The 12561-nt window shown below is 37.6% G+C and overlaps 2 protein-coding genes across 2 annotated transcripts; one reads left to right on the forward strand and one right to left on the reverse strand.

Annotated features, from left to right (window-relative positions):
- The first annotated feature begins 4183 nt into the window (after positions 1–4183).
- LOC132161607 (aldehyde oxidase GLOX-like) lies at positions 4184–5976 on the forward strand. Its single transcript, XM_059571766.1, has one exon. The coding sequence runs from the start codon at positions 4244–4246 to the stop codon at positions 5840–5842; it is 1599 nt and encodes a 532-aa protein (XP_059427749.1). The 5' UTR covers positions 4184–4243; the 3' UTR covers positions 5843–5976.
- Positions 5977–8583: 2607 nt separating this feature from the next.
- On the reverse strand, positions 8584–10520 carry LOC132191500 (protein NRT1/ PTR FAMILY 5.6-like). The gene is made up of 3 exons (XM_059606540.1): positions 10308–10520; positions 9669–10213; positions 8584–9582 (listed from the first exon to the last, which is right to left on the reverse strand). The coding sequence occupies exons 1-3, from the start codon at positions 10452–10454 to the stop codon at positions 8715–8717; spliced, it is 1560 nt and encodes a 519-aa protein (XP_059462523.1). The 5' UTR covers positions 10455–10520; the 3' UTR covers positions 8584–8714.
- Positions 10521–12561: the final 2041 nt, after the last annotated feature.

Raw genomic sequence — 12561 nt, forward strand, 5'->3', positions numbered from 1 at the left:
ATTTATTAGAAAAGAAAAAACTACTACTATGAGAATAGAAAAGTGTGAAATAAAAGGATATTCTATTTCTTAGTTTGGTAACAACACACTTACAAAAATTAGAATTAAATCAAAATTACGAAAAATCTCATATTATATTTTTTTTTCAAACTCATATTAAATAAATAAAAAAGAAAAAGAAAAAAAAACACCTGAAATAAAATGGGTGGCTGACCACCCCTGAAGCAAATATGGGGTGGCATGATGGGGGTGGTGCGACCACCCCGACCTCTTCTGGGGTGGCCGACCACCCCAATGGGTGGTCAAGCCATCCACTTTATTTTTCATATTTTTTATTTTGTTTTATGTTATATATATATATATATATATATATATTGAAAAATGCATTACATTCTTTAAGGATTAGCTAAGTTACACATTTTTTAATGGCTTAGCTAATCCCGTGTGTATAAGATTAGTAGTCTCATGAAAATAAACTATTCACAGAAATAGTATGTTACCAAACAAAAGAATAACTATATCTAAGCTTAGCTAGTCCATTTCAATGGTTTATTCCGTACACCAAACGAGACATTATAATCATTCATCTACGTTTTTATTACAAAATTATTATTCCAAAAGTACCTTTTTCTAATTTAGATAATCATTGCTTTCAAAACATGCTTGATAATGCTTGATAATAAGATAAGTGACACAGAGATTTATATGCTCGGGTCAATGACCAACGTTCATAGGAAAAAACCGTAAGACTGCATTAAACTCTTATTTCTCTAAGTGAATTTACAATATAACACGTAAGGTTGGCAGTTTAACCCGCAACCCACGAACCCGACATGTAATTTTTGGGTTAGGGTTTAGGTTAAACGGGTTTGGGTTATAAACGAGTCACTTGTTTATGATCCGTTTAATAAACGTGTCGTGTTCAGGTTTGACATAAATGGGTTAGTGGGTTGACACATTTATACAATTTATTTATTTTTAAAATTTTTATTTTTATTTTTTTAAGTAAATTTTAAGTTTAACTTAATTTAGGGTTGACAATTTAATTCACGAGCCTCAAACACGACATGTGATTTTAGGATTAGGATTTAGGTTAAACAGGTTCATATCATAAACTCGTCTATGACCCGTTTAATAAACGTGCTATGTTCAAGTTGGCATAAACGGGTTGATGGATTAACCAGGTTGACATGAACCTAACAGGTGAACCCGTTTTGCCAGCTTTAAATTAACATGGTTCTATTTATAAGAAAATCATATTTGATACAAATAGACTTTTATTTCTGCAAGCTATACAAAATGAAGAAATTTATTGAATTAGTAAAATATTGAAGCATTCAAGAAGCTTCCTCAAGAGGAGCAATTGAGACATGCCATAAATGGGCTAAACAAAAGTACGTTATTGAGGCAAATAGACGGGGGCCCAGAAGCGAATTAGATAAATGTTAAATGTTAACGGCTACCAGAATGTTTAAAGAGGGCATCAACCAGTGGGGAAAAGAAAAGTGGCTTCTCTTGATTGGGCCATCTTGTAAAGAGCAAAGGCCACCCACAATTTGATCCAGCAAGCAGTCCAACTCGAACTATGAGAGGCTCATATCGATCACATGGTTGATTCCTACTAATATCCCATTCAACCCAATCCTAAATTTCTCTATAAATCTTCATCGTTTAAAGTGGTATCTGATAGTGAAACCAACACACATAATTTCAAACCACCAGTCATTGGCCCATTGCATTCAAACAAGCAGCTCACTTCACATCATTGTCCTATAAAATCCCAAACGTACGATCCTTTAACTCCTTTCTCTCATAAACATGCCGAGGCAACCGGTTTAGGCGGTTATTTATTTTTAAATAATTGCAATTATAATGATTTGGCCGGTTAGCTGTTAACCGCAATTATGCAGTTATTAACCGGTAGCCGCTTTTTATAAATTGTTTAAAAATCCAGTATATTGGTTTGGTTTGGGCCCATGACCAAGCCCACTAGCGGCTAGCCTATATAATTATATATCAATGACTAAGTGCACTCACTAAACTTTATTAGCCTCCATTTATTCATGCACTAACACATAGTTAACTCCGAACAAACTATTTTTTTGTTTGAAGGGGAATCTTTCAGAATTTATTGATAAAAGATTAAGAGTATAAAAGCTCTTATATCGTGGAGCATAAATCTCTGATAAAACATAGCCAAAAGCTATCAAATTACTAAGTTATAGATACAATCAGAAAATTCTTATCATAAAATCTTATTTATGACATCAGCTTCTGCTAACCCATGTATAACTTCAATTATGATACAGATTTGCTCTGTGTGGACTAGTTATAAGACATGGGTAGCCCAAATTTCCAAAAGTTATTTTCTGGCCGTCAGAGATAATCCTCACACCGATCTAATCATCTTCAGCCCAAAGGTCATGAATCATCTCATGTCCTCAACCCAAAAGCTAGGATAAAAAGAACAAAAAATAAATCAAAGTAAAAGACTAAAAACAACAAAACCCACTAGAAGTAGTTGTGGAGGAGCACGATATCGTAGACATTTATGGGAAGACACGACTTGGCATGTCAGATCCATGCGTCGGCACGTGAGAAACACGCTCCGGCATGCAAGACTCTGTTGGTTGATCGGTGTAGAAGTAATGAAAGTAGAGAAGCCGGCCAGGACAAGTAGATCTAAGCATAAAGAACTATATTTAGATCTAAAACAAAACAAAAATGGATATTGGAAGAGATTATAGAGAAAACACCAAGCATTGTTACTAGGGAATGAAGAGGGACATGGATAAAGAATGGGGAAGGAGGGAAAGGGCAAAGCTGTTCTTCCCTCCTCTGTATTTTTTTCTCTAGGCGGCTCAAGTTTAGTAAGGTCAATCCCTATTAAAATTAACCCTGTATAAACTTGAGAGTCGTTTTAAATCACAAAAATACTATAATTATAGCTTTAGGCGAAAAAAAAGTCAGGATATTCACACTAGGAGCGTGGTCTGGGCCCTAGTTCCTTGCATTGTTTCTAGCATTTTGCAAGTTGTTTATCAAAACAACTTATAATCATAAACAAAACAACAACATTACAAATCTAAAACACAAAATAAGTATTATTATTTTTAATTTTTATATCTTATATAATATAATAAACCGGTTACCTTGTTTTTAACTAGATTCCTAAATCCTTATAAACGGTAACTACAACCGACTTAAGTGGTTATATGGTTGTTAGCTGTATAATTAACGCACACCCCTAGTAGGGACCAAATTAATTTTTTGATTTATTTTTTAAAACTCAGTGAAATATTGATCAAAATCTCAAATAACATATTCACATAGACCAAATTGATGCATGCGTTTTATTTAATGGTTTTTAGCCACAAGAAACAATGTAAATGTGTGTGGCTTTGAAGATTAATTAAAGGGATGCTTGAATAGTGAATACTAATCCCACGAGCCTAATTAACCTGCCCAAGCTGTCTTCAAACATCCTGACTGTTGGTGTTGGACTTCTCTGATTGCTCTACATGTCACTTCAGTTCCAAGTTTCCAACAAAGTACCCCAACCATATGATGTTCTTATTAACTTTACGTACGAAAAAGGATATAATCAAATGTTTCTGACCTTTTTTTTTTTAAAGAAGAAAAATGCTTCTGACTTAATAGAAAAGGAAAATGATTATCCTATTGGTCTATATATCATGATAAAAAACTGCCACCGCCCATTAAAAAAAAAAAAAAAAGATTTGAAACCAAGTTGATTATGGCATTCTTTCATTATTATTATCAAAAGAATCATTAAAAGGTCCTTTCCTTAGTTGTCAAGGCTGTTTAATTGTTTCTTCTGAAAAAAAAAAAAAGGCTGTTTAATTGTTAATTGGGCTTTGATAGACCATCTCATAACGACTGGGCTTTCACCTTTGTCGTTAACGAGTTACGCATTACGCATATAAACAACGTGGAAGTATAAAAGACAGACAGCACGTGGTGGCCCCACTTTGTGTCACCACACACCCATTATCTTATGTGGTCCACCCTGCTAACCGTTGCCATTGAATTTACATCTCTTTATACGCAACCGATCAAACGGAAAAGTCCATCATCTTATCTCACATCAACGGCCAACATTCACTCTTTTTATTTGTCTTGTTTCACGTTATTAATTCCTTTTAACCAGAAAGTTCACTGCCACTGCTTCCTTACTCTGGCCTCCACTCCCACTGTCCACTCTCTCTATCTCTGTGCACTCATGGTTTCGGTTCTCTTCCTCTTCGTTTTGACGCTCATGATCGCCCAGCTTACACGTGCTGAACTCCCGGGCACGTGGGAGCTCCTGGTGCCCAACGCAGGCATAGCCTCCATGCACACGGCCGTGACGCGCTACAACACAGTGGTCCTCCTCGACCGCACCAACATCGGGCCCTCCCGCAGAATGCTCCCCAGGGGCCACTGCCGGAACGACCCAAACGACGTCGCTCTCAAGCGCGACTGCTACGCCCACTCCGTCGTGCTCGACCTGAAGACCAACGAAATCCGGCCGTTGATGATTCTCACTGATACGTGGTGCTCCGCCGGCCAGTTCCTCCCGGATGGCACTCTGTTGCAGACGGGCGGTGACTTGGATGGGTTGAGGAAGATCCGAAAGTTCCAACCGTGTGAGGCAGACGGGTTGTGCAACTGGGTCGAGCTGAAAGACGTGGAGTTGGTGAACGGCCGGTGGTACGCTACGAACCAGATATTGCCGGACGGTTCGGTGGCTATTGTCGGTGGGAGAGCAACTAACACGATCGAGTATTATCCGCCAAGGAAAAACGGTCCCGTTTTGTTTCCGTTTCTTGCAGAAGTGGAGGATAAGCAGATGGACAATTTGTACCCTTACGTTCATCTCCTCCCCAACGGTCACCTTTTCATCTTCGCCAACAACAAAGCCGTGTTGTACGATTACGAGGCTAACAAGATAGTCAGAGATTATCCACCGTTAGATGGTGGCCCGCGAAACTACCCATCGGCCGGATCATCCGCTATGCTGGCCCTGCAGGGGGACTTCTCCACGGCCGTGATTGTGGTGTGCGGTGGGGCGCAGTTCGGCGCGTTTATCGAGAAGAGTACGGACACCCCCGCGCACGGTAGCTGCGGCCGCATTGTAGCGACTGCACCCGACCCGGTTTGGGAAATGGAGGACATGCCATTCGGGCGGGTAATGGGGGACATGGTCATGCTCCCAACCGGCGAGGTTTTAATTATCAATGGGGCCCAGGCTGGGACACAGGGCTTTGAGATGGCCTCCAACCCGTGTCTCTACCCGCTTCTTTATCGACCCGATCAACCACTTGGGTTACGTTTCATGACTTTGAACCCGGGTACCGTGCCCCGAATGTACCACTCCACCGCAAACCTATTGCCTGACGGGCGGGTATTACTCGCGGGAAGCAACCCGCACATTTTTTACAAATTCAAAGCTGAATTCCCCACTGAGTTGCGAATTGAAGCGTTCTCGCCAGAGTACTTGTCATTGGACCGGGCAAATATCCGACCCATGATCGAGGGGATTCCCGAAATAGTGCGTTTCGGGGAGGGCTTTGATGTATCGGTATCGGTCTCGTTGCCCGTTGTGGGGATTGTGGAGGTCAATATGGGAAGCGCGCCTTTTGCAACGCATTCATTTTCGCAAGGTCAACGGTTGGTCAAACTAGCGGTTACTAGCGCCATTCCTGACGGTGATCACCGTTACAAAATCCGGTGTACGGCACCGCCAAGCGGGATGGTTGCTCCTCCAGGTTATTACATGGTGTTCGCTGTCAACCAGGGCGTGCCAAGTGTCGCCCGTTGGGTCCAGCTTGTGGCCTAATGATTATAGCTGTTTTAGGGTTAAATTATTTTAAATCATTTTTCGTTTTGGTTTTGGTTTTTAAATTAATTTTTCTTTTAGATGTATTGATTAAAGACTTTTTTTTTTTAATAAGCAAATGAGAAAAAGGTTGAAGGGGGTATTGATTGTAGACTTTGTAGTTGAAGATCTGCAACTGTAGATAAAAGAAGAAATACATTTCATTTGAAATTGAGGTTTGTGTCTCTAACTATCTACATGATATTGATATCACTAAATGTTTTTCAATAATAAAGAAACCCCAACATTTTTTTTTTTTTATTTGAAAAGGTTGGAGGGGGAGATCAATTGTAGTTATTCTAGCTGGACGTAACTATAGTAGCACCAACCTACGGAGGACTGCTCAAAAACCGTAAGTGCACCCTAAAGACCATCCGAGCTATAACTTAATTGCCCGCTCACCCCACGGGGACATAAAAAGAAATTAAGGTGGTTTATACTAATCAGGCATAAGAATTCTCTATTACGGAGATTCAAACCTATACCTTAGTACTTACCTAACTACTTAAGAATTTTCTTGGGCCATTGAACCACTACCCTTGATGGTAGACACGGCAACGTTTAGACTAGTTTTAAATGGGTTTTCCTTGCTTTTCAATAGCATTAAAGCATTCCTTCAAATGGGTTTTCTTTCCAAATTTCAGAACCCTTAGACTTTTTTGAAAAAAAAAAGTTACAATATGAAGAAGAAAAATGGTGAAGCGTCCATTTGCCATGGCTGTAGAATTCAGTGAAGAAGAGAAGAAAAGTGATTGGCTTGGTCCCATTAGCAAAGGGAAAGAAAGAGAACACTTCTCCTGGCTGAAAGCAAATGCAAGTAGCTGCTTTCTTGAAGCGACGGAAAGGCAGCAACCAAGACCATCAAAAGGGGGGCATAACATTATGTCACTTTATAAATGCAATCCTAAAGATTCTTTTCGGAACCCCCTTTGGAGGCACATAATTTAATTCCTTGAAAGCTGGTGTATATATCACAATGATCATTCATCACTCACTCTTGATGCGAAATTTCAAATTTAAAGCCTGGTCAATGGGCTCAATTTAATTATTGCTGCTCGGCAATGCCAGCCGGCTCTACTTTGTCGGCATTTAAAACGGGCCCTTGGCGTCTTTCTGGGAAAGTGATCAGTGCCCAGGCCCCAGCTCTATTATGTTATCAGGAGTACTACTATCATTTTTATTACAAATTTCTTATAAAATGTAAACGGTCAAATTTTGTCACTAAATAATTAAAGTTATATGTTAAATTCTTTTTTGTTTAATCGACTTGGCACAGAATAAAATCCTTTTTATTCAGATGAAATGACAATTTTACCCTCTAATTTTAGAGGACTAGCTTCTATCTAGTCCATTTGAACGGTAAAAGATCTTGGTCCCTAAATAAGGGCTGCTATTATAATTTTTTTTTACAAATTAATACAAGTAACATTTATGTTTGCTTATTGTTAAGTTTGCCACTAAATAATTAAGTTTGTCTATTATTATTATTATTTTGTTGTTTAATCCACTTGGTACATAATAAAATCTTCTCTATTTCAAGTGAAATAAAAATGATCTTTGTTCTGACACATAAATTTGTAAAGGGGTTGAAATAAAAAAATGCTGCACCCAAGTATCCCATTCTTTGTTATCTCTTAGTTGTTTTTATGTTCTAAGAAGCTCAGCCAAAAGATTAAAAAAAAAAGTGTTAGAATATATGATATGATTCCTTAATAATATATATTCTTTATAGGATAATTACCTTCTATGATTGATTGAATCAAGTTTGATTTGATACTTATAGCCCGTTTGGATGGGGGATTTTGTGAAAGAATGGAATTTAATTAAAAGACCGAGTGCGCTTTTTTTTTTTTTTTGTTGGTTATTTCCCTGTAATTTTGTCTGGCTTTTTTTTTTTTCTTTTCCTATCTTGTTTTATTTCCCTGTATCGGTTTTGTTTTTGCTTGTAATCATGCTCAGTCGTCTCTCTCGATTTATCCGCCTGATGCCCTTCAGGGTAGTTGATTTGGTCCAGATTTTTGGGTTATGGATGTGAACGTTATCCTGACTTTTGGGTCAAGGATGATGAGTTTTGGTTTGGGGTTCTCTGCCCTCAATGCCGAAGAATAAGAGTTATCTATACATTGGTTGGAGTCTATTTAGTGCAGATATTCTGTTTAATTTGAAAATTAGTCATAGGTTAGCAGATTTTGTTTGAGTCTAAAATGTAATATATCATCTTTGACGCTTGTAACTTTGCAACTTCGACTATAGTTGCTACAAAGCTTTGCTCTATGTTGTTTAAGTTTATGCTCGTTTATCAATGAATAAGATTTAACTTTTTCAAAAAAAAAAAAAAAAAAAAAAAAATTGAAAGACCGAGGATTGATTTCAAGTGCTGTGAATTTGTAAGTGATGCTTAGCATATGATAAAAATTTGCATTGATTGATGATGTTAGAATATATTGTATGAGATTTGATAGTATGAGAATATATTTATAATAATTGTAATTGATAAAATCAAATCAGAAATATTTAATACTAATTTGATTTTATCAATCATATCTTTTTGTATTCTCTCCACATCTCCTTTGAGTTTTATCTGTGAATGTAGGTCATAGATCGAACCACATAAAATTCTTGTGTCTTATTTTAAGATTCCGCAATTTATTATTTCATTTTGAAGTTCTTCAACCGAAACACATGCTTAGACAAACTTCAATCGGAATTGCATTTCCTAGAATACTTCAAATTTCTCAACTTGATAATTTACTTATTTAAACACACTCTACTGAAAGCAGAAAGTATATATCTATATATATATATATATTATATATATATCAATGCCCTTTGACTACACCACAGCATCATCATCGCCTTCATGGCAGTCTGCGACAACCACCTTCTGCACATTTTTGTAAGTATACCTTCGAGCCAAGAACACATAAAAGAACATGTTCACCGAAGAAATGGCCGCCAACAGCCAATAGAATTTGTCCAAGCGGCTAGAATTCAAATCTTTACCAAACCAACCGTGGCTGCCCGTGCTTGTGGTGGTCACGTGGTCAACGACCGTTATCAACCAACTACTGAGGAAGTTTGAAGCTCCTATGACACTAAGGTAAAGTGCAATGCCTAGGCTTCTCATGGAATCTGGAACTTGGTCGTAAAAGTACTCCTGCAACCCCACCAGAGCAAACCCATCTCCGAACCCAATGATGAGATACTGTGGAGCCAACCAGAAAACGCTCATTGAATCTGCGCCCTTTTTCGGATCATTCTCCACCATACCAAGCCTTTTCTTCTCGACAAGTGCTGCGACCACCATTGTAACCATTGTAAATGACATTCCAATCCCAATCCTCCGGAGGAGATTCAGGCCTCGTTCGTTTCCTGTTGTGTTTCGTAACATAGGGACGATGAATTTCTCGTAAATGGTCACGGAGATTATCATTCCTATTGCTGCAATTCCGTAGATGGAGGCCGGGGGAATCACAAAACCATCTCCGATCTTTCTGTTCATAGTCACACTCTGTTTTATGAAGAATGTGGTGCTCTGCGCTATGCATATTCCAAATGGCAGAGTAGCAAGCCATATGAGGATCATGTTGAGAACAAGCTTCAACTCCTCCACCTTGGTTACCGTTGCAAGTCTCCAGAGATTTTGCTTCTCAGCCGTCGGATTGTTCTTGTCTTCAAAGACGGCCGCTTTGTCTAGAAATCTGAAATGTAACAGCATCAAACAAGAGTTAATTAATATACATATATGGTATTCGGAGAAAATGTTTTCTTCAATTCACATGCTTACTTGAGTTTGTTTGTGTGGCAAAGAAGCCTCCCTTGGGTTTTCTCCGTCTTGGGAACTTCATACAACTGATCAGGACTGGAAGGGTAAGCAAGATCTCTCTTCCTAATGGCTGCAACAAGAACTTGCACCAATGGTGTCAAGGGGCTCCCCGTTGCTCCCCTGTAACGGTAAAATGGCCTCCCAATGGCGAAAATAACCAGCGACGCTGCCATGACTGCAGTGAGAATAATGTAAGAAACACCCCAGTTCACATGGTCTTGCACATAGACAACCACAGTGACACCAAACAGGAGTCCAGAGCAGAGGCCAAAATTCCACCAATTGAAATACGACATCTTTTGTTTTCTTTCTTCGTGATGATCTTCATCAAACTGGTCAGCTCCAAAGCTCTCCAGAGAGGGTTTATGCCCTCCAGTCGCTATAGAGATCAAGTAAATGGCTAGAAAAAAGACCACCTCGTGAACCTTCCTCGGCTCGGTGCATATTTCATTCTCACAAGCCTTGAGGCCCGGTACGAACCAGGACATCGTCAGGAGAATCAAACCCTGTTTGCCAACATTCTCATTTTAATCAGATTATTAATCTTAAACCAATAACAAGACAACAATTGTGATCAAATGAGATTAATTAATTAAGTACCATGAGGTAGATTATGGTTGAGATGAGCACTGTTGAGAATCTGCCTAAGTAAGCATCAGCTATGAACCCTCCCAACAGTGGCATCAAAGTAGTCACACCAGACCAATAGTTCACATTCCTGGCTGCTGTCTTAAGATCTTGATGCATTACTTTGCTGAGGTAAAGGATTAAGCTCGTTGCAAGCCCAAAGTAACTCAGCCTCTCACTGAATTCAATTGCTGCACAATTATCAAACTCTTATTTATTAAAAACATTTTTTAATAATCTAGATAAGAGTGTACATAGATGAGCAGGAAACAACATTCGATAAGCATACATACTGAGATATAATAGTACAAGCTACATAGATTTTATCCTTTGAAAAAGAAGATCATTATTTATATATTCAAATAATCAGGCGAGAATAAATCGTATGGACCTCAGTTCGTGCGCTTGTACAGTTGTACTAGCTACAGTTCGTACTATTCTTAATCCTTATTGGCCACAAAAAGTTTATAAAACGTAATATCCTTCATCCTTATTGGCCACAAAAAGTGGTAAAGCCTGTATACCAAGTGGTCTGTAGCGAAGAATGTGGGGTAGGAACTAGGAAGGATTTATCCTACTTTTTCCTGCTCTACATACATGTGCACATGGGTCTGTCTATATTTGGGAAAAAACCGTAGCCAAATATTGTAATTCGCTAAATTTAGACAAGTGTTGGCTTTTACATGAGATGCTCGATCGAGATGCACTTAAATGACTAGTTATTCTATACCACACAAATTTTTTTAATATTCTTCTTGATGCGTGATATAAATAATACATGAAATATTTTAATTCAAAATAAATAAATTGTGTCTATAAGAGGTAGTTCAATTGACTGGGACCATGCTTAAATAAAGTGGATGTCACTAGTCTGAATCTTCCTCCCCTCTCTTGTGTAGACATATCAAAAAAAAGAAAAAAAAAAAAAGAAGTGAACTGCGGCATGAGAGTTGGAAGAATTATTATGAAGGAAATATCCTCAAACCCATTTAAAATAGTGTCATGTGTTTGTAAAGATTTAAAATGCACATTAAAAACTGATATTAATGATGTTAAGAATTTAATGTGAGTTTTAAATCTTTATAAACACTCGGTACTATTTTAAATGGGTTAAAAGATATTTTTTTCATATTGGTTTGGACGAAATTTTTGTTCATTGTTTAATTAAGGATAGAAATTTCTTCCAAACTGATTTGAAAGAAATTTGTGTCTTTTAATTAATACTTCAACACTAAAGGTGATTTAAGACGTAATATATATACACACAAGTATAAAGTGAATTATCATGTGCATCTCATGTCACCTTTTTTTTTTTTTTCAACTTTTTGCAAGGGAATCCCTAAAAAAGCAAAAAACCAAAGAAGAAAAATACCCCCAAGAAAATTTTGAAAAACTTTTAAAATCTAGAGGGTTTAGCTATGTAGACCATAACCAACAGCATTGCTTCTGTAGAATGAGATAGGCTGGCCCTTGTCGTAGGGGAAGCACTCACATTCGAAGTGCTGCAGAGGTCCCTCCAAGTTCCACTCCCCAGTAGCCTTGCACCAAAAACTACCATAGAGTAATCCATGACATGCATGTACATATTGTACTTGGCATGAATTTGTACTTGAAGGGCTATTAATTTGAGTAATCTATATCACAAAAACAACAGGATTTTTTTACAAAAAACAAACTGTACTAGTGCTAATTTGAATATATATTTAGCTGTGCAACTTCAAACCCTATATATTAGGAAAATCTTCAGTGGGGAACACCTTTTCTACTCCAAATACTTTGTGGAGTATATTAAACTCTAATTTGTGGTCACTTTTCTAATTTAAAAGTATTCTCAGCCCCACATGGCAAATCATGCAATTTGACTTCCAATTTTCTTTTGCAAATATCTGGCCAATATATCCGCGTACTTTTTACGCCTACCTACAAGCTGTAGGCTGTAGCCGCAGGTTCTCTCAATGAACAAACCAAGCAAGACCTAGCTATGATCATATGTGCTGAACCTAATATTTTAGAGCCCTATTAATTTCAACATATATATATATATATATATATATATATATATATATATGTGTGTGTGAATTCAAATGCTTTTTAAATAAATAAAGCTTAACGTGTAAAATATTTAATTTAAATTAATAGAAGGTGAATGATGGAGACAAATGTAAAATTCAAGACCTTTACTTTGCCGGTATTTATCTAAAAAAAATAAAAAAAAGGCTTCATGGTA

This window comes from Corylus avellana, chromosome ca9, assembly GCF_901000735.1.
Source record: "Corylus avellana chromosome ca9, CavTom2PMs-1.0".
NCBI classification, from domain to species: Eukaryota; Viridiplantae; Streptophyta; class Magnoliopsida; order Fagales; family Betulaceae; genus Corylus; species Corylus avellana.